Source organism: Balaenoptera acutorostrata, chromosome 1 (genome assembly GCF_949987535.1).
Source record: "Balaenoptera acutorostrata chromosome 1, mBalAcu1.1, whole genome shotgun sequence".
NCBI lineage: Eukaryota > Metazoa > Chordata > Mammalia > Artiodactyla > Balaenopteridae > Balaenoptera > Balaenoptera acutorostrata.
In genome coordinates this window covers 19683748-19704415 of record NC_080064.1, presented here as the reverse complement: position 1 = coordinate 19704415, position 20668 = coordinate 19683748, and the positions used below count along the sequence as shown (strand labels likewise).

Here is a 20668-nt window from a genome sequence, read left to right as displayed (position 1 = left end):
GAAAGGGGTGGGGATCAGCTCTCCAGGTGGTCGAGGTTGGGCCAGAGCCGGTCCTCCCTGGAGCGGACTCAGGGCTTTATTTCGTTTGGCAAAGACGAAATGACGCGCGATGGGCCGGGGTCAGATCCAGGGCGAGATCTTGCAGCCACCGTCGTATCCTGTGCTTCTTTGCTCCCGAGGCTTGGAATCGGTCGTTTTGCACCTGTCGAGTGCCGGAAACAACGAATATCCAACCCGATCTGCAAAACAGCGGGGAGGCTCTGCACGCGTTCGTTCCCCAGACTCCAGGGAGCGCATCTGGGGCGATAATCCAGTATGAATGGCGGCTTCATCTTTCCAGTTCCCCTCCTCGATGTAGCCTGTCCCTACGCCCGCTCGCCCGGCCTAGGAGGCGGGAGAGGGGTTGTTTGCCTGCTTGCCGCCGGGGAATGGTTGGGCCACGCGGCCGGGAGTGGGAGCGAGGACCCAGGGCCGGCGAGCAGTGCCTCGGCAGAGCTGTCTTTGGTCCCTGACCGCGCGGCCCAAGCGCACCGTCCGGGAAGAGGTGGGCGTGGACCCGCGGGGGCCAGTTTGCATCCACATGGTGGATGAAAATTCCCTCCTTTGGAAGAAGGGGCCCTTAGCTTTGCAGCCATTCCTGCGTTCTCTGCACAGTTTTCCTCTCACCAGGGACTCGCGTCCTTTTCCACGATGCAGGACAGTGTTTACATGCGCGCGGGGTCGGCGGGGGGCGGGGGTAAACACTCGCGTTTTTCAGGCGTTTTTCGAAGACCCTCAGGCCGCCACAACGAAGAACGACGCAGCGAGGCCTGCGCGATCCTGAAAGTTATTTTGAGGGGAGAGCGGAGAGGAATGGGGTTACTCGCCCCCAAGCCGATGAGGGCGCGTAAGGGACACCCTTCCCTCTGTCCCCAGGTTGGCACCGGAGCCACCGAGGCCGGGAGGAAAGTCGCGCAGAGCTGGGAGCTGCAGAGGCCTCTGGCTCGCGCGTAATCTCCTATACGGTGGAGGCTCTTGGGTCAAAATAATTTGCGGGACAGGTAGGGGCAGTGAGAAGCCACTTTGGGGCAGCTCCCCGCTGGATGTCACCGGCCTTGAGGCCCCCGCGGCCCCCAGCTGAGAGTGCAAGCTTCACGGGCCGAAAGCAGCTGGAGCTGGGGAGGCCTGGCTGCGGGCGGCCGGGAAGGGAGACAGAAGAGGAGCTGCAGCCCCCGAGTCAGGAGGCGGCGGCAAATGAGCCTCTGTAGGGACTAGACGTTTTAAACAAATTCTTAGCCTCGGTTCCGGCTCCCCAGAACTCTCAAGGAGCCCAGGGCGGTCGCGCTGGGGGGCCCCAACCCCGGGCTTCCTCGGCGGGGCGGAGCCTTCCGCCCCTCCCCGTTGGGCGGCCTTCGGCGGTCCCCGTTCCTCCCCCGCGGGCGCTGCCGAGGTGCCCGCGATGGGGGCTCCGATTGGCTGCACAACGCGTCGCTCGGGCCAGCCCCGCCCCCGCGGGCCCCGGGGTACTAACCCCTCGCAGGCGGTTTCGGCACCGCCACTTGATTCTCGAGGATTTGCTCTGGGGCTGCGGCCGCGGAGTCCGTGGGGAGGCCGCTAGCGGGCTGCGGGGGCGGGAGGCGGCGGCGGTGGCGGCACAGCCCGCGCGGGCCCCGCCGCGGTCAAGGCAACCGGAATCGCCGCGAGGGGCGGCCGCACGCGGGCCGCTCGACCAGGATGCGGGACTAGCGGACCGGCTGCGCGGCCGTCGGGGCAGCGAGGCCTCGCGGCTGGCGGGCCCAGGCGAGGCGTCCCCGGGCGCCGCCCCCTGCGCCCTGAGGCCTCGGCCCGGCTGCTTCTGCTTTCCCGATTCTCGCGGCAGCGGCGGCAGAGGAGGCGCCCGCGCCAGCCGCCCCCGGGGGAGCCGCGCCGCCGCCGCCCGCCCGGTGCCCTGACGGCCGCTGTTATGCGTATTCCTGTAGACCCGAGCACCAGCCGCCGCTTCACACCTCCCTCCACGGCCTTCCCCTGCGGCGGCGGCGGCGGCGGCGGCGGCAAGATGGGCGAGAACAGCGGCGCGCTGGGCGCGCAGGCGGCCGTGGGGCCCGGCGGGCGCGCCCGACCCGAGGTGCGCTCGATGGTGGACGTGCTGGCGGACCACGCGGGCGAACTCGTGCGCACCGACAGCCCCAACTTCCTCTGCTCCGTGCTGCCCTCGCACTGGCGCTGTAACAAGACGCTGCCCGTCGCCTTCAAGGTGAGTGCGGGGCCCCGGGCGGGAGGACACCGGCCCTGCGCCTTCGGGCGTCTCAGCTGCTGGAGCCAGGGCCCCAGAAAGGGAGGGGAGGGGACGTGCCCGCGACCCCGCGGCGAGAGCCCAGCAGCCGAGCCACGGGCGCTTTCGGTCTCTTTGCGCGCTCCGGCCGGGGACTTAGGCGTTCCTTCTTGGATGCACCCGACACGGACGACTTTTAGAGGATTTGGCCCCTCCACCCTTGGGGAGCCCTGCGGAGAGACGTTGATGCGGAAACGGGCGGATGGGGCTTCGCTCTTCCCCAGCCCGGATTCCTCGGACACAGCCCTGCGGGCAGCGGGGCAGAGGAGTCCCGGGACCAGGGCGAAGACACCGGAGGCGGGGTGCGGAGGGTGGAGAGGGCCTACCCGCCTCTCAGAGGAGCAGCACCCCTCCTTCTGCACTGCTTCAGAAACACTTCCTGCTCACACCGTCAACTCCCGGCTTCTGAAATTTTACACCGGGAGGCTCTAGGCCGGGATCGGGGGCCTAAACGAACCCTAAACGATTGCGGCCGGGATCCCGAATGTCAGGCAGAGACTGGGGGCGCTCCCACCCCTGGCAACCCCCAGTCATTCAAAGGAGCTTTTTCTCTTTGCTGGGGAGTAGGCGACTGTTTCATTTTCATTTTTTTAAGGGGGCAGCGAGATGAAACGAAAACGCCTTGGTTTTCCCCTAAACCTCTCACAGCTGCCGTGAGAAAGGGCAAGGCAGGAAGGGCCAGCGGCTGGGGGTGGCGGGTGCCTGAGGTGGCTGGAAACAGCGGCTCCTGGCAGCTGAGGCCGTCCTTGGTCCCATTAAGACGACTCCAAATTGGAAAAAGGGATGAGTGGCTCTTTGAGGTCTCCCGGGTGACATCTTAAAATACCAGTGGGGAAAATCTCCCGGGGAGAAGGGGGAGGGGGAAGCCCGTGTGACTTTAATCCTCAGATCGGAGGTTTTACTGTCACTTGGAGCTTAAAAGGAATCTTTGAAATTAAAAGAAGACAGGATGTTGACAGGAAATCTGGCCTTTTTAATCAGACCCCAAACATTTTCTCCTTGAAATTTTTACCATCTGGATCCCTAGTCCCTGCACGCGGTGGCCACGTTTAAATGGCTGTGACTGCCTTTGCAGTCTGATTCCTTTTCAAAAGGCAGCTGCCTCCCCATGCTCCTTGGGGTGGGGGCGTGGGGGAGACTGTATTAGGGGGGGCATCTCCACCCCCATCCTGCAATTCCCAGCAGGTGCGTCCTCCTGCTGTCAAAAGCCCCTCTCTCACTTTAAAGGGGTTTTCTGGACAACCCCTCTGAAAACACCAGTTTGTTTTGCATTTTGCATTTTCCCTCCATAACGAATTCAGGCTCTGCAGAGGCAGATAAACTGGGCCTGGGCTGCATTTCAGGACCAAATTTTGTACCCCAAAGGGCTCTGGCATTAATTGAATGTGGGGAGCAGTCCCGTTATTATTGATGATATGATTTTCATTTAGAGACTTGGTTGCTAGGAGCGTGTTGATTCCTCTTTTGCTCAAGCCGAAGGGAAGAGAGGAACTGCACCCCACAGCATACTGCCTGCGCTCATTCACTGCTTTCACTTAGATTAAATTTCATTGAAAGGATAAATTGTTCAGGACGTGACTTAACCAGTTGATCTAGGATTTGGGTGTGGAAGGTAGAGGTTTTGTCTTTTGATTTTTGTTGTACTGGGGGGGCAGGTCGCTATTGTTTTTAAACCTCTTCTCCAACCCGCATTTGAAAAACCTGCAGTGCGCCTGGGACCTAGGGGAGCTGCCCGCCCAGCTCCTCCCCTTCTTTCCTTGGCCTCCCCTACCTTCCTAAGCTGTCCCCCTGCCCCCATGCCCTCAGGTGGTGGCTCTGGGGGACGTGCCAGATGGAACGGTGGTGACAGTGATGGCGGGCAACGATGAGAATTACTCCGCTGAGCTGCGCAACGCCTCGGCTGTCATGAAGAACCAGGTGGCCAGGTTCAACGACCTTCGCTTCGTGGGCCGCAGCGGGCGAGGTGAGCGGGAGGGAGACCGCGCCAGCCCGACTTTGGCAATGGCAAAGGCGGGGAGAAGGAAGCTGAGAGCGAGGCCTTGGGGTCCCTGTGGCAGCCCCAGAAACAGGTCTTTAGGGCCAGCTCTGTCGAAAACAGCGGTTTGGAACCCCTTAGGGTGTTACAGACCCTTTTGAGGATGTGAAGAAAGTTAGGGTCTTTTGCCGGAAAAAGACACAATTTTCTTCCCATTTCTGGGGTTTACTAACTTGTGAAGTCTTCCACACCTCCCCTTTTTCCCTATTAAGCACCCTTGTCTCACAAAAGATGCTGGGAGAAGATAGTGGACTATCCCTGTCTTCAAAATGGGGCCTCATCAGTCTTTTTTGGCAGGATGCTTCGAGGCTGATTTAGACAAATCCTTGGTCTTTAGGTCCCCAGCACCCCAGCCACTCTCCCCACTGGGGTGGAATCTCCCCCACACTTTGAGGCTGCCTCTCCCCAGCTGCGGTCTCCTGAAGCCACAGTTTCACCAGTTCTTCGAGCCTTAAGGTGGTTTAGAAAAGAAACGAATGCAGCGCAGGATGCTGAATGTTGGAAAGCATAGCTTGAAGGCTGCCGTCTCCCACCCTAGAATCATGGCTGGTGTGCCACCCTGCCTGTCTGATCTTCCTCGGGCGAGAGGAAGGAAGGCAGGACCAGACGCCGCTGTGGCTGCTGCCAGGGGCTGTTGAGTGGGAGGCTGCTGGGACCTGAAACCCATCATCACTTCTGGGTGGAGAAGTTCTAGAACCCCTGCTGGGGCGAAATGGAGACTTGAGGGCTCGCTGGCCCTTTAAGACCAGCCTGCCGAAAAGTGGGGAGTGTCCTTCCCAAGCATCAGCCGGCCCCTCCCGCTTCAGAAAGTAAGCTAGGTTCCCTCTGCTTCCAGTCGCGACAGAGGCTGAGGCAGAATGGTACTTTTCATCACCAATAAACAAGACCTGCTTAAGGTTTTAGTTCCCTCTGAGCCGCCGGTCCTGCTCGGAAAAGGGCATCTGGGCACCATTTTTTCCTCTCCAGCCGCTCAGTGTATACATACAAATGTCAAACATATTTTGACTTTTCAGCATTAATTAAAACCAGGGCATTATTTGCATGTAATAACTGTTTACTTGTTACTTTTTATGAAACTGAAATAGTTTACATTCTTTCAAACATTTCCTGTTCCTGTTGGCTCCCTTCCCCACGCCCAGATTTCTTTCAGACGTTGCCCTTAACTGGTTGCAGGTTGATGGATGGAAAATGTTTGCTTTTATGAATTAAGCTTTCATTGCTGCTCCTAATTAGTCTCCAAGCCCCTTTTGTCATCCCCAATCTCTCGAGCCTTTTGCAACTTAATCCCAGCCCCAGCCCTGAGTGGAGAGTCGCTCGCCACTGGTTGGTGGTAGCTTGCTTGGATGCAGTTGGACCATGGGGTGGTGGCCAGGTCCGCCGGCCCAGATGGTGGTGGCGAGGGAGGCCCCCTACAGCTGCAGCAGAAGGGGAGGTCAGTCTTGGGAGCTCAGTAAAGCACCTACACCCTCTTCTGGGAGGTGAACTCCAGAAAGAGAAGAGACGGTGATTCTCTGTGTTACTGAGATCTTGCCTGGCCCTTCTGCTGCTGAAAACGATTTCTTTTTGGTATTTATACCCACAGACCTGCACCCACCCTGCAAGGCCCGCCGGGAGGGAGATAGGTTTCCAAAGCATTGTGTAGCAGCGTGTTCTTGGAGCAGGCAAGGCTGAGGCTGGGGTCATGGCTCTGGGAGATGCAGGAGGCTGGGTTTATGAGACATCCTCACAGCCATTCTCTTGCCAGTCTCAGTGGTCCTGGGAGGCAGAAGAGGCCTGAGTGGGCGCTCCGATGCCCGTGGAACCCGACGGCACTTTCAGACCTTGGAGGCTCATGGTCTTCAACAGCCTGGGCTCTACAACCAGCCGACCTGGATTTCAGTCCCAGCTCTGCCAGTGACTTGCTGGATGATATTGGGCAAATGGCTTAACCTCTCTGTGTCTCCGTTTCATCGTCTGTAACATGGGGATAATAATGTTACCTACCTCGTGGGATTTTTGTGAGCATTAAGGAAACGGGTACTAGCATATCAGTTGGCACATGCTGAGAGCTGGATACAGGTCAGAGATTTTGTTACTTCAAATGCCTGGGGCTGGAGGAGATCTTTGCAGTCCCTTTGAATGGTGACAGTCACTGATTTTCTGATTACGGTGTGGTTTGGGCGGGGGTGGGGGAAACCCAGAAAGTGTGAAGTGTCGAGTGGGAGAAGTGGAGGCGGCTGGCAGTGAGGAAGGAGGACACAGGGGTCCTGTGGCATGCAGCTCTGCATCTGCTGTGCCCCTCCTGCCCACTGGGAAATTCCCTCTGAGGAACAGATCGGTGGTTGACACAGACAGTTTGGGCCACTTTAGGAGTCAGGACAGGCTGGGGTTTGGGACTCAGAGCCTTTCCCTGGCTCTCTGACTTCTGCCAGAACTAAGAAACCAGAAGGAAACTTCTGCTTGTTTCCTTGCATTTTATTCCTTGAATCTGTCTTAATTCCAAGAAGATAGCTTTCCGTACAAGGCGTACACACAATACCACCTCAGAGCTCTCACGATAAGCCTGAAGGTGTAAACCAAGAGAAGGAAGGGAAGGAAACCAAGTCATTCTCCTGCAGTGATTAGGGCCAAGGTCCCCGCCCTGCCGGACACAGTGCCCCTTCTTACAACAAATTTTTGCAGCGCGCCCTCTACCATCCTACAATTGAAACGCGCAAGATAACTTAATCTATCCACCTATGTGCATTTTCAAAATCTATATAATTCCATAGCTATAATGGAGAGAAAAAGGAAAAGTAACTTATAATAATGTATCTATTTGAATATGTAAATGTTGGGGCGAGATGACAGACACTGTGAGGTGGATGGGTGTTTGCACCTCTAGCCGAAGCCCCGTGACCCCTGCGGCCGGCCCGACAGGCCAGGTGTACATGACTCAAAGTCTGAACGTGGCACTGCCGTCAATGACATGATTTGCTGAAGCTGTGAGCAATTCTTGGCAAGATTCTGAGCAAAATTTTTAAAAAAAGGAATTGTCTTCCCTCCCAGAAAATTCAGTAGATATTAAAAGAGTGTAAAAACTTTTTCCTTGTTTTATGTAAAACTGAGTTAGGCTCATGGCTCAGAGAATCTACATAAGCAAGTTTTTCCCACACGGGAAGAGTGAATAGTTGATTGCCCTGTGCAGTGCTAGACATTTGCGTACACCCCGCCTTCCACATCCCACCTCTTGAGGACCATGCAGCACACATCCCCAAAATGCTGTCTAGGAGGGGGCCACTGGCCTAGGTGAAGATGAAAACAGCATGACTTCCTGAACTGTCATGAACTGGTGAAAAAGAAACCGTAGTGTGTGGAGACAGATTTGGGAGCCAAAGTGTAGGTGCAGGCTTAGGGGGACCACTGGTGGGGGAGGAGTGGATGGCTTCCTGGTCGACACTGAACAAATCCAGAGGCCCCCAGAGATGTCCCCTCCCGCTGTCCATGAGGCCCCAGTGAGTGGGGCTTGTCCCACAGGAACCCAGGCAAAGAGAGACAGGGACTTGCCCGAGGGCGCACTGCCAGACCCCGCTCCATCCAGGGACCCAGGTCCTGCGGGAACGCCTAGGGCCACTCTCAGCCCCAAGGAGCAGCTATTTCCAGACTAGGACTTCTCCCCCTCCTACCAGGGCGGTGGGAGCACCTTGATTTGCAATTCCTGGGCTCCCAGCTGATTGCGAGTTTGCCCCGGGTTTCTGCACCGTTGTCCACCTCCTTTGTCCTCTCAGCTTCCTGCTCTAAGAGAGTGGAGAGGTGGGCGGATGGGTTTGCCGCCAGGCGGAGAGAGAGGTGATGGGCGCTCAGGGAGACAGCTTTCCCCACCTGTGGTTCGTGGGGCCCCTGCCTCTTGTGGCACCTGACACCTGCCCCTCCCTCCCACTCCTGCTCCCAAGTGCCAGCCCCTCCCTTCCTCCCTCCCTGGTCTCTGTGGGTACCTGGGAGGGGTGGTGTCAGGCCTGGAAACCGGGAGGAAGCTGTTAAGGTGGGCTGGTGACCTCAGGGCTGGCCTGTGGTTTGCTGCCTGGTGGGGTGGAGGCTCCTCACTCCCCAGGAGTAGGTGCTCAGGGTCGGTGCGGAGGGGCAGGCTCCAGTACAGTCTAACCTTCCTGGGCTCTGCCTGGATACTGTGTGACCTGGTCAACTCATTGCCCCTCTGTGAGTCTCAGTTTTCTCATCTGTAAAATGGGAGCAGTAACCTCTGCCCTTAATTCATTTAACAAACATTTATTGAGCACTTACTGTATGCCAGATGCTGTCCTAGGGGACACAGCAGTGAACAAGACAAAAGTTCTGGCCCCCAGGGAGCTTATAATCTAGTAAAGGGAGACTAAATAGATAAGTAGGTAGATTATTAGAAGTAATAAGCATCAGGAGGAAACTGAAGCAGATCGAGTGGGAGTGGGAAGGTCTGTGATGCTTCAGAGTGAGCTTCTTAACCTTTCATCACCCCATGGACCCCTTTGACAGTCTCAGAATAGTGCTTTTTAAAGAATGAAATAAAATACAAAGGATGGCAATGAAAACCAATTATGTTAAAACATAGCAAAACGTTTTTAAAAATTGTGATAAATGCGCTGCCTTGTTAGCTTGTTAAATAACAAGATCTAGCAACGGGTTTGATGACGACCGTGACTTTGAAGTTGTGACGAGCATGAAAGATATTTAAAGAAATCTGCAACGTCTGTAATGTGATATGTAAATATCTGTGACGTCTGTTGGTGACAAGGTCACAGGGACTGCTGTAATGCCTCTGTGGTTTGTTGTCTACGTTCATACTTAAGAGAGATGCTAAATTTCAGCTAGAGGCTAGGGACAATACAGTTGCCATTTTTTTCTTTTCCTATCCCAGTTTTCGAGCCCACTCAATTCTAAGAGGGATGCCAAGTTAAAAATGCCTCCTTTAGATAAAGTGACCGGGGAGGGCCTCACTGGAAAGGTGACTTTTCAGTGATGACCTGAAGGAAGTAAGGTGAGAAATAGACCACTTCAGGGAGCTGGCAAGTGTGGGGCACAGGGGCCCATCCGGCTCTGGGCTGTCAACCTAAACTACCCATCAGCTTGGCACCCTGCGGTACCAAGGAGGTGACGGAAGGGTCAGAGGCCCAGGGACCCCTGGAGAGGGCCTGACTGGTAGGGGGAAAGATTCAGGAGGGAAAAGACCTCAGAGTGAGGGGAAGCAGTAGGGGGGAAGGAGGGTCCCGGGAAGGGTGGGGCCTGGAGCGGGAGGCCTCTGCACTTCCTGTTTCCAGAAAGCATGGAAAGCACCCCTGTTGTCTGAGTGAGGGCCAGGTGGGTGTCTCTGGCCCAGAGCTCCAGGTCGGGAGTGGGTTGCATTTCCACCCCTGCCTCCAGCTGGCAGCTCTGGCAAATCCCTCCAGAGAGGCCCCACTCTTCCCTAGTTCGAGTCACACCTCAATTTAAACCCCTTCTGTCCCCCTACCCCCCTAACCCCCCCAGTCTCAGAAGCCCTTGGGTTCCTGGGTGTGGCCCCGGTAGCCTGGCTGGTTTTCTTTTGTGCTGGGTTGTCCTCTTTCTGAGGCTGGAGTTTTCCCTCCATCACCGGATCAACAAGTAGCAGCCATGCTAAGCTATCGTTTCTCACACCCCGCCCCCGCCCCCAAGCTTTCGTCTCCTACTTGTGAAGTGGGAATATGGAATCAGGCCTGCCTGCCCTGGAGAGGTGTTGGGAGGACGAGGACAGCCCTGGGGGGACACAGGTGCACAGGACCATCAGCCCCTGCCCTCGGGGTGTCCCCAGGCCTGTAACTGGGGACCAGAGATAGGGGTGCTCAGAGGCAGAGCAGGAGGAGGCCAATGTGACTTGAGGATCAGTGAAGCTCCCCCCACACCCCTCCCCAGCCTGACACGCATGCAGGCTTTGATGCTGGTAGAGAACAGGGCGGGAGAGGGGGGCTCTCACTTCAGTAAAGGTGCTGGGAAAATTGGGGTGCCCTTTGAAGAAAAACCCAACCAGTAAACCCCCAGAAGAATCAAAGAATTCAACGTGGAAGGTAGAGAGGATGGTGTTTATTGAAGGTAACCTTTCTAAACATAAAATGACAGGAGAAATCACGAGCAAGAGGTAGAACTGAAAATGCAAATCAGCTTGGTGTCAGAAAGCGAAATGTAAAGGCCAGTGAAGTGGGAAACCGACTGCCACAAATAGGACAAGGAAAGTGTTAACAAGCTTGATAGAGTGATTTTTCCTTAAGGCATTGAAACCTTAATAGAAAAGTATGAAAGACCATGAAACAATGATTTGTGTTGGATTAGGACAGATGATAAACATATAAAAAATTTCAGTCTCACTAGTAATAGAGCAAAGGCGACGAAGTCAAGAGTGTTTAAGAGATCTTCCACCTTGATAGATGAGGTCACGAAGACGCTGACAGCATCACGGTAGACTCGGGCCCACACCAATCACGATGGTCCTCTCCAGAGAGTCATCTCACCGCAGAGATTAATGCCCCTGAATCCATCCTAACCCTCTGATGCGATGAAATCACTCACCGCTTCTTGGAATCTATTCTAAGGAAATAAGCAGAGATATAGACAAAGATTTTTATAAACAGAAAGCCATTTTCGTTTTATTTTAAATGGTAAAACAAAAATGATGATTTTAAAAGTTTTCTCCCCTCTCAGGAATTTTGAATGGAGACTTTGGAGCCAAATGTCTATCTAAAAATAGAACAGAGTTCTGGAAATAACAGTTGTGTCTACAAATGAAATGTCTGCAGTTCCCAAATCAGTCCTTTTTCAGCCCCAGCTGCACACGCCAATAAGAAATTAGCAGCAAGGTAACACCCAAGAGTAAGGAGATGGATAAGTAAAAGACGAGGCTTCCATGAGTTGAAATGTTTTGCAGCCATTAAAAATGAAGTTTATGAAGAATTTTTAATGACATAAGTGCTTATGATGTGTTAAGTGAACAAAAAAGAGGGTACGGAAATACTTATTTTAGTGTCATTGCAACTATGTAAAAACACACACTCGCCCAAAAAGGGTTGCAGGAAAGAACACCCAAATCAATGTTAATAGTGTTTATCTCTGGCTAGTGGAACTGTGGGTGATTTTTTTTTCTTCTTTTTTATATGTTCTGTGTTCTCAAAGTCTTCTATAAAGATCACTAATTATTTTCATGAAAAAAAAATATGTACTCATCTGAGCTCCCCACCCCAAAATCGCAAGGGTCTCTAGATAGAAGGAACAGCACAAACAAAGGCCAAGAAGCAGGGGGAAGCAAGCTAGGGTGGCCAGAGCGTGGGGCGGGGGAATGTGATAAAGTTGGTGCCAGACCTCCCGGGGCCTTGAATGCCAACCCCAGCAGCTTGAATTTTACCCAGAACCCTATCTTCTGCCCAGGTTCAAAGTAGAGAGACCTGCTCCTTCTGGAAGATGAAGGCTTCAGGGTGTTGTGAATAGTTCCAGGTGCCAACCTCTTCTTTATTCCCCACTCTCCCCAGGGAAGAGTTTCACACTGACCATCACCGTGTTCACCAACCCCACGCAAGTGGCCACCTACCACAGAGCCATCAAGGTGACCGTGGATGGACCCCGGGAGCCCAGACGTAAGTGCCAGAGCCACTGAGCCCCTGGGTCGGGGAAGAGGGCCCAGCGGGGGAAGGGCAGTCATCGAGGTCAGACAGATGGCGCTGGATCCTGGGAGCTGTGGCGGATTGCAGTTCTCCGCTCCACACCCCGCCGACTGTGTGCCTGTGCTTAACCCCGGGCTGTAGGAAGCCAAGCTGGGAAGAGGAGTTGACTGAATCAACTTGACCTACCCTTGGCTCCCCTTACCCCAAGGGATGACTGCCCACTGGGGGCTCGCTGGGGGAGTATGGATTTGCAACCTTTAAGGAAAGGAAAAGGATGGGTGTGTGTTTGTGTGTGTGTGTGTTTGTGTGTCTGTGTGTGTCTGTGTGGTGTGTGTGGTGTGTGTGTGTGTGTGTATGTGTGGTATGTGTGTGTGTGCTGTGTGTGCTGTGTGTGTGTGCTGTGTGTGTGGTTGTGTGTGTGCGGTGTGTGTGTGTGGTGTGTGTGTGTGTGGTGTGTGGTGTGTGTATGTATGTGTGTGTGTGGTGTGTGTGTGTGTGTGTGGTGTGTGGTGTGTGTGTGGTGTGTGGTGTGTGTGGCGTGTGTGTGCGGTGTGTGCGGTGTGTGTGGTGTGTGTGTGTGGTGTGTATGTGTGGTGTGTGTGGCGTGTGTGTGTGTGTGGTGTGTGTGTGGTTGTGTGTGTGCGGTGTGTGTGTGGTGTGTGTGTGGTGTGTGGTGTGTGTGTGTGGTGTGTGTGTGTGTGGTGTGTGTGTATGTATGTGTGTGTGTGTGGTGTGTGGTGTGTATGTGTGGTATGTGTGTGTGTCTGTGTGGTGTGTCTGTGTGGTGTGTGTGGTGTGTCTGTGTGTGTATGTGTGTGGTGTGTGATGTGTGTGTGGTGTGTGTGTATGTATGTGTGTGTGTGTGGTGTGTGTATGTATGTGTGTGTGTGGTGTGTGTGTGTGTGGTTTGTGTATGTGTGTGTGTGTGGTGTGTGTATGTATGTGTGTGTGGTGTGTATGTGTGGTATGTCTGTGTGTGGTATGTCTGTGTGTGGTGTGTGTGTGTGGTGTGTGTGTGTGTTTGGGGGTGGAGGTTGGGCCAGGTTTGCTCTACTCCACCCCAGGTTCCTCTGTCAGTGGCGGAGGGAGGGAGCCATCAGAAGCAGGGGCTGCTCGGGCTGCAAGGCCAGATCCCCTCCTTGGAAACGTTCTTTGAGTCTTAGCATGTGACTTAAGTCACATAGAGCCCAGACACTCTGACCCCAGGACCCACATCTTGAGATCAGGAATGCAAATTTGATTCTGCAAATATTTATTGAGCACATATTCTGTGCAGGGAGCCCTGATCCGTGCACTTTAGCATCAAAGAAAGTTTGTGTTTCATTGCTTCTGCCTGCTGAATGACCTGGAGTTTGCAGATTCAGACTGGGGAAACTGGAGGGGCAGCTGCCACAGTGGGCCTGAGGCCTGTGTTCCCTGAATGAATGAGTGAAACAAAGAAGCAGCTGGTCATCGCTGGACTGGCTGCTTCCTGAGCTCTGAGCAGAGCTCTTGTGTGGACTGGCCCCCACTCACAGCATGCTCATGCCTGGTGTATTGAGAGCTGCCCTGTCCTTCTCTTTGTAACTGTGGCCCTTTACAGTTTAGAAAACCCTCTCACATTTATTGTCTCATGGGATCCTGAACCAAAGGGTCACTAGGTTCCAGGGAGGAGAGAATCCAGCCCTGGGGATGTTGAGAACCTGACCAGGGCCTCACACTGTCTCAGGTGCAGGGAGGCGCCAGTCTTCCCAGAGGCAGCCTTCAATTCCAGTTCTAGGGCTAAGTGGGCCTGAGGCAGGAGGCTGAGAATGGGGTATGGCTGTACCAGGGCAGCGCCAGGGAGGGCCGCCCAGGCCTGGCTCCCCATCAGTCCAGTTCCTGGGCCCACTCCAGTACCTGGCCACTTGGGAAAGGCTCAGAGCTGGGCCTGGTGGCCCTGGAAGAGCTTCCCTGTAGGCCTCTCAGGGCCACCTCCTCCAACCCACCTCGGGCTCCTGAACCTGGTGATCAGGCCCAAGTTATTCACCTCCCAGCTGGCACCTGCCCTGGCCAGATTCCTGCTGAGTCCTTCCTGCTGGGATTGGATGTGGATGGGTCCATGCCCCTGGCCTTGGGCTTTGTGGCTCTGGACAATCATGGCTCCCTTTTGGCTTCAGTTTTGTCATCTGTGAACCGGGTCGGTGACCCCAAGAGTCTCAAGATGGTGATGGCTGGGAAGCCCTTGTGGGCCATAGGCCCTTGGTACAGAGAGCAGACTCTGAGCCAGCTTGCCTGGCTGGGAGACCTTGGGCAAGTCTCTGATCTCTCTGGGCCTCAGCTGCCTCCTCCAGGAAGTGGGATGATACCACCCGGCCTGCACGCCTGGAGATCAGTGATGGCTTGTGGATAGCATCTGGCTGTAGCAGAGGGAGGGTCCTTGTGAGTCTCTGTATCTGTGGTATTCTCTTATCCCTGGTACCTGGCATCCCGTCTGTACTCCCACCACTAGCACCATTAGCCGATGGTGAACGTTTCTTGGTCAGCAGCAGGGTGGCTGCTGAGAAACCCAGGCCGTAGTAATGGAGGTATCAAGTCTCCGCTGAGGGAGGTGGTGTCGTAGTCTAAGTCTCCAGGGGCAGAATCGGGATGAATGGGAGCCACTGTTGGGCTCAACGTGATGATGAGCCGTTAGGAGCCACTGCACAAAACAGTGAGCACCCAGTGTGTAGAGGCATGTGAGCGGAGGGCGCTGGGAGCTTGGTGGGAAGGCTCCCAGGGACCGGCCAATGCCTGGAATCCCTCGGAACCCTCCACGTTCAGCCCTGCCCAGCCCAGAGCAACTGCCCCCCCTCCCCAGCCGAGGCCACTGGATGAGGGTGGAGGCTCAGCCCTGCCCTTGGAAGCCCCCAGTCAAGTCCTTGCCTGCTCGTCTCTCCTGAGGTCCCCCAGACACGAGACAGCCCCTTCTCGGGGTGAGCTAGTAGGGGAAGGGGTGGCATAGGTCGAGGCAGCAAGAGGAAGGGAAAGAAATCAGGAGCGGAGAGAAGCCGGAGTCAGAAGCAAGGCGGTACGGGCCAGATCAGTGGTGGTAGAGTGACTTGAAACAAAATCTTAGCAGAGGCTCGTTTATAGAAAAGAGCAGATGTGGGAGGCAGCACATCTCCCGGTCTCCCATCTGAGCACCTGCTTGCTCTTCCCCCTGCCCGGCCTTCAGGGCAGGTCTCACCTGCACCCTGGGTTCCAGCCCCAACCTGCCCTTCACTCTGCGACCTTGGACAAATCCTCCTCCTTTCCCCGCTTCCGTTTCCCCACCTATAAGTGGTCAGAGGGCAGCTCAGCTGCTGCTGGTCAACGAGCACTCCCTGTGTGCCAGGCCCTGTGCAGAGTCTCTTTTTTTTTTTGGCCGTGCCGCACGGCATGTGGGATCTTAGTTCCCCAACCAGGGATAGAACCTGCATCCCCTGCCTTGGAAGCGCAGAGTCTTGACCACTGGACCACCAGGGAAGTCCCTCAGAGTCTCTTCATTGATCCTCGACAACCCCAGGAGGAGACAGGCCAGGAGGCCAAGCCACTTGCCCAAGGGTGAGCTTCGGTGCACCCCAAGGGCTCCACCCTGGGGCTCAGGGAAACAAGGGCCACTCAGAAGGGCCTTCCTAGCTCAGTGTGCTCATCTGTAAGATGGGGATGATATTAGCTTCTGCTCCGGGGAGTTGTGAGCTTTACATGAATTACAGCTGCCTGGCCTGCAGGAGGTACCCAACAACCCTGATGGATTATCACAGGGTTTCCCTTCTGGGCTTTTCTCCTGCTTTGTGACCCCCGACCCCGTGTGAGGGCTGAGCCTTCTGTGGCGAGGGGTGGGAGTGGAGACTGGTCCCGGGAGCCAGGGAGGGGCGCCTGCAGATCCCCGAGGCCTGGCTGTGGGTTCTGTGGCCAGGTCGTTCCCCTCCGCTGCCCTGCAGAGCGTGCCCAGTCTGCAGCCAGGTGGCCGGCTGGGTTTGAAGGCTGGCTTGGTGGCTTCCTGCCTGTGTGGCCTTGGTTTCTGAGGTTCTCGGTGCTGGTGTCCCTCAGAGTCACTGGGGGCTGGTAGAGAAGCAGTGGAGCAGGATCCAATATGTGGGGCAGCAGGCGGCGTAGCGCCTGGCGAGCCTGGGGTAGACCGCAGTTTGGGAACCGCTCACCCTGTCTCCCAGGCTTGGCAGGTGCTGTAGCTGAGAGGGCAGGACGCAGGTTCTTCATGCTGCCTGAGGCCAGGGGGCGGGGGCGGTTCTGACATCTTGCCTGGGGGCCCTTTCTTCCCCAAAGTGTACATGGGATGATTTCAACAAATATTTTTCGTGTCAGGCACTATTCTAGAAGCTAGGGACACTGCAGTGAACCCAACAGACGGGCTCTGGCCCTCTTGGGTCTCACACATTAGGGGTGGGGAGAACTGGTAAACCGTGCTGTTGTCACCATGGCCCACGAAGCCCAACCTGATCTGTGCCCATTATCCCTTGCCTTCCTCTCTGACACCCTTCTCCTCACTTACCCAACTCTGGCCACCTTGGCATCCTGACCAGTCTTCAAACTGGGCAGCTTCACACTTCTGCCTCAGGGCCTTTGCACTGCCGTTCCCTCTACCTGGGGCACGCCTCCCCCAGCAACCCCAGACGTGTGGCTCGTGTGTGCTTCCCACCTTGAAATCTTTACTCACACTTCTCAGTGAGTCCTCCCCTGACCACGCTGTTTTAATCAAACACACAGGCATCCCTCTCTTGCCCTTACACTTCCTGGCTTTCATTTTACTTATCACCTCCTAAGATGCTATATAGTTCACTCATTTATTTCACGTATTTTTCATCTCCCCTGACTACTATATATGCTCCATGGGGTGGAGGTTCTTTGCTTTGCCAGACACTGATGTAGACCCTGGAACACAGACGTGAGCACTTAGTAGGTGCTCAGTAAATATTTGTTGAATGAATAAACGAGGTAAACAGATGATTAGCTAGTTTAATTTCAGGTAGTGAGAAGTCCTGCAAAGAAAATCTAAGCTGGGGGTGGGGGGGAGCGGTGGAGAGTGCAGGGCTGGTACCCACAGCGGGAGGGGGACAGGGGAGGCCTCCTGAAGAGGTGACATTTGAGCAGAGACCTGAAGGAAGTGAGCAGACAGCCACTGGGGCTGCTGGGGGCGGGAGACGACGTGGGCAGGAAAAGTGACCCTGAGCCTGCAACTTTAGGACTGTGGCTGTCGTAAAGTTGCCACAGGTCTGTCGTCAGCTCCAGGTGGGATTGGAGGGATGCCCGGCTTGAGGAGAGGCAACTGCTCCCGGCCCCTGGCTCCCAGGACCCCACGCCCCCAGGGGGGGGTGCACCCAGCAGGAGGGAAGGGGTTAACCTCGGGCCTCCCCGGTTCCCCTAATCAACCCCAGGCCACTGGAAGCCCCAGTTGTGCCCCTGGGAGAGCCGCTGGCCCCCCACCCGCCTGGTTCCTTGCCTAGCCACCGACCGGCTTTCATCCGCTCACAGGGGGCCGATTCACCACAGACCACCTGGGGCTCAGCCCCCGCCTGCGACTCTGCTCGGCTGTTAGCTGTTAGGAGCCGGGTGTAAATCTCCTGACAGGCCGCAGAGCCGGCCTTGGGCCCGGGTGCCCCACCCCACGGCTGGACAGACAGTGGCCGCTGTGTGTGGGATGTGACCGCACCAGGGCCAGGCCGGGCAGCCGAGGAGGTGGCCGAGTGGCTTCAGATGGGAGAAGGGCCCCATGGCTGGGGCCCACATTGTTGCCTGCAGACCATGCTGCTCCTGGGGCCCCGCTCAGCTCTGCTTCTCCCCGCTCCCTGCTCCCGTTGGCCTCCTGCCCCCCTCACCGCCCCGCGGCAGGACACTGAGCTGGCCTCCTGCCAGTCGGGCCTCACTGCCAAGGAACCCAGCTCCGCTCTCTTGGAGGTCTTGGGAAGTCAAGACCTTAGCAGCTGAGCTCCATGCAACATGCTGACCAGTCCAGGTTTGACCTTGACCACGTGCCTCCACTTTCCCATCTGTAAAATGGTTGTGATGATAGCGGCCTCTCAGAGGGTCGTGGCCCTTGTAGACGACACGCGTGGCCTGCCTGGCACAGTGCTTGGCATGTCGTAGATGTCTGCTCAAGCGGTTGCCACTCTCATCACGGGGGCTTGTGTCGGGCCAGTGTGAAGGCAAGGGCATGGCCCTGATGGCCCCTGGGTTTCCCCCTGAAGCACCAGGTACCTGGCAGGTGTGGGGACCCGGTGCTGGCCCAGTGCTGAGAGATGCCCCGGGAATGGAAGGAAGGGAGCCCCACCTGGAATCCAGCCCTCATCCTCGGGCTCCTGCCGCTGGACCCCGGGTGAGTCACCCGCCTGGCTGGGCCCCAGTATTCTTCCCCCAACTTTGATCCTTCTCACACACCTGCGAGGCTGGGCCCTCCCACTGTCCAGATCCACTGAGGAGGGGTTGTGAACCCAGAGTGCCTTCCTTGAGTGCCAAGGCCAGGTGGGCTGTTTAATTCTCCCGGCCTGTCCACACCCTCAGGAGTTAGAGTGTGAGCTCCACTTCACAGGTGACACAACTGTGGCCCAGTGGGTAAGAGCTGCCTGGGATAGGCCTGGGCCACTGGGCCCTGGAGGGTCATAAATGAGGATCGGAGCACTCATCAAGGTGACGTCGGAGGGGTTGTCAGTGAGTTGAGCCCAGGTGCTGCAGGCAGACGGGCAGCCCCAGCGAGGTCCAGAGGGCCAAGGTGGGGCCATCCCCAGGCAGTCCCCCTCCTCTGCACAAAGTGCTCTACTTTGAAACACTTGGGGCCTGTCCTCCAGCTCATCCTCAACTCAGGGGTTAGACACTATGATAACCACTTGACAGGTGTGGAAACTGAGGCCCAGAGGAGCAGGGGGACTTGGTGGGTTAGAGCAGGGTGTGATTAGAGGGTTGGACTCTTAGCGCTGAGCTTCAGAGCAGGGCAGGGCCCCTGGTGGAGTCCACTGAGACCCTCTCATCTTCCTCTTTCCAGGCCTGTCCTCCTGCATCTGCTCTGGGCCCTGGGCCCGGGCCGGGCCCTAACACCCATTGTTTGGAGCCCCTGACTTTCCAAACCCAGGCTCCTTTCCTACAAGATGGGCTCCGGGAAGACAAGGTGGCCAGGTGCCTCTATGTGACCTCGAGCATGTCCCTGACCTTCACTGAGCCTCAGTTTTCTCACCTGTGAACTAGGGATAGTGGTAGACCCCCTCCTGGGGATAAGGCAGGTGAAACAAGGCAGAGCATGTCAACTGCTTAGACAGCGGAGTGGAGGAAGCACTGAGTAAGTGTCAGCCGCTGTTTTGCTTTCCGTTCCTGCTAGCTACTGCTCTTAACCTGCAGAGGCGCTGGGAGAAGGGGGCTTCCTGGAAGAGGCAGGGCATAAATACTAGAGAAACCCTGGGAGCAGGAGAAGCAACAGGAGGCGGTGATGGGAGGGCCCGGGAGCAAGCAGCCCTGCCTCCCTTCCTTCCGGGGGCCTCATCCTGGCCAGTCGCTGAGTCTTGCAGTCTCATGTCAGGGACTTTCAAAGCTAGAGGGGCCTCAGTGAGCAGTGTGTGCAGATGGGAAACTGAGTCCCAGCGTGAAAGGGCTGGGCCCCTGGTGACCTAGAGAGCTCCCCAGGGCTCCCCACCCAGCTCTCACTGTGGGCAGCCGAATGAAGGAGGTCTATTCTGAAGGCACATCTTCTTTCCTCGGGCACAGGGAGTTCCGTTCCGCTCCCAGTGTGAAGGCCCAGGCCCCGTGGCTCTGAGACTCTCTGGCGCCCTGGCCACGTGCAGCCACCTCAGCTCCCCTTTGCCCCTCCTGGGCCGTGGCTCCGGCCTTCCACAGCCAACAAGGAAGCAGTTCCCTAAGTGCTGTTAAAACTCCTCCTCCAGGAAGTCTGCCCTACGTGAAGGCAGAACAGCATGTGATGGAGCATGCGCTCTGGGACCACATTACCTGATTTATATCCCAGACCAACCGCTTAGTGTAGGGCTCATCTTGAAGCCTCAGTGGCCCCATCTGTACAATGGGACCAAAAGGGAAGTGTCAGGAGAAAGAGCACTGGACTTGGAGTCTGGGTCTGGGTGCCGATGCCAGCTCCGCTGTCCTGGCTTTGTGTCCCGGACAGGACTTACCATCCTGCCCTCCGTGTCCTGGTCTCCATGTGGGGATGATGATCCTGCGTCCCTTGGCACGGGCTGGGGTAGAAGTGACCGTGCAGATGGTGGGGCCCCAGGTGGGTGGAGAGCGTCTGGTCACCTTGTTTGGCCGGCACCACGACCTGCGAGGGCACCACGATGCAGACACCGTGGCTTGGGGTGGGTGGGGAAAAGGGGTGAGGCTACCAGGCGGCAGAGCCCATCCTCAGACCCAGGCTGGCTGCGAACCCCTCCCTCCTTCCACTGGCCCACAGGAGTATCTCTAGACGCTTAGTGTATGTACAGTGTGACTCAGAAACGGGACTTCATTAGCCAGTGGCGATAACAACAAGGCCTGAGGTTTTGCACCAGCTTTCATGTAACCCCACTGGCTCACTTCAAGCTTGTGGTTGACTAAGACACCCAGATCCTTTGCACCTGAGCTGCTGTCAGGTCAGTCTGCCGTCTCCAGATCTATCCAGCCGGCTTCCTGCCTGTTGAGACTGTTCTGACTTCATTCATGCCCCAGCTCATCCACATTGCCTTGCCATTTTCAGTGGCCTCAGCAGCAAGGGCAACAGCATTTCCTCCAAGGCCG

At 56.3% G+C, this 20668-nt stretch overlaps 1 protein-coding gene across 1 annotated transcript in view; it reads left to right on the top strand.

Moving 5' to 3' along the window:
• Positions 1–1942: 1942 nt before the first annotated feature.
• The window catches only part of RUNX3 (RUNX family transcription factor 3), a 29512-nt gene continuing 10786 nt past the window's right edge, over positions 1943–20668 (top strand). The window contains exons 1-3 of the mRNA XM_007178699.2: positions 1943–2233; positions 4118–4274; positions 11828–11932. Coding sequence (XP_007178761.2) covers positions 1943–2233; positions 4118–4274; positions 11828–11932 — 553 coding nt within the window. The remainder of the gene's footprint in view (positions 2234–4117; positions 4275–11827; positions 11933–20668) is intronic.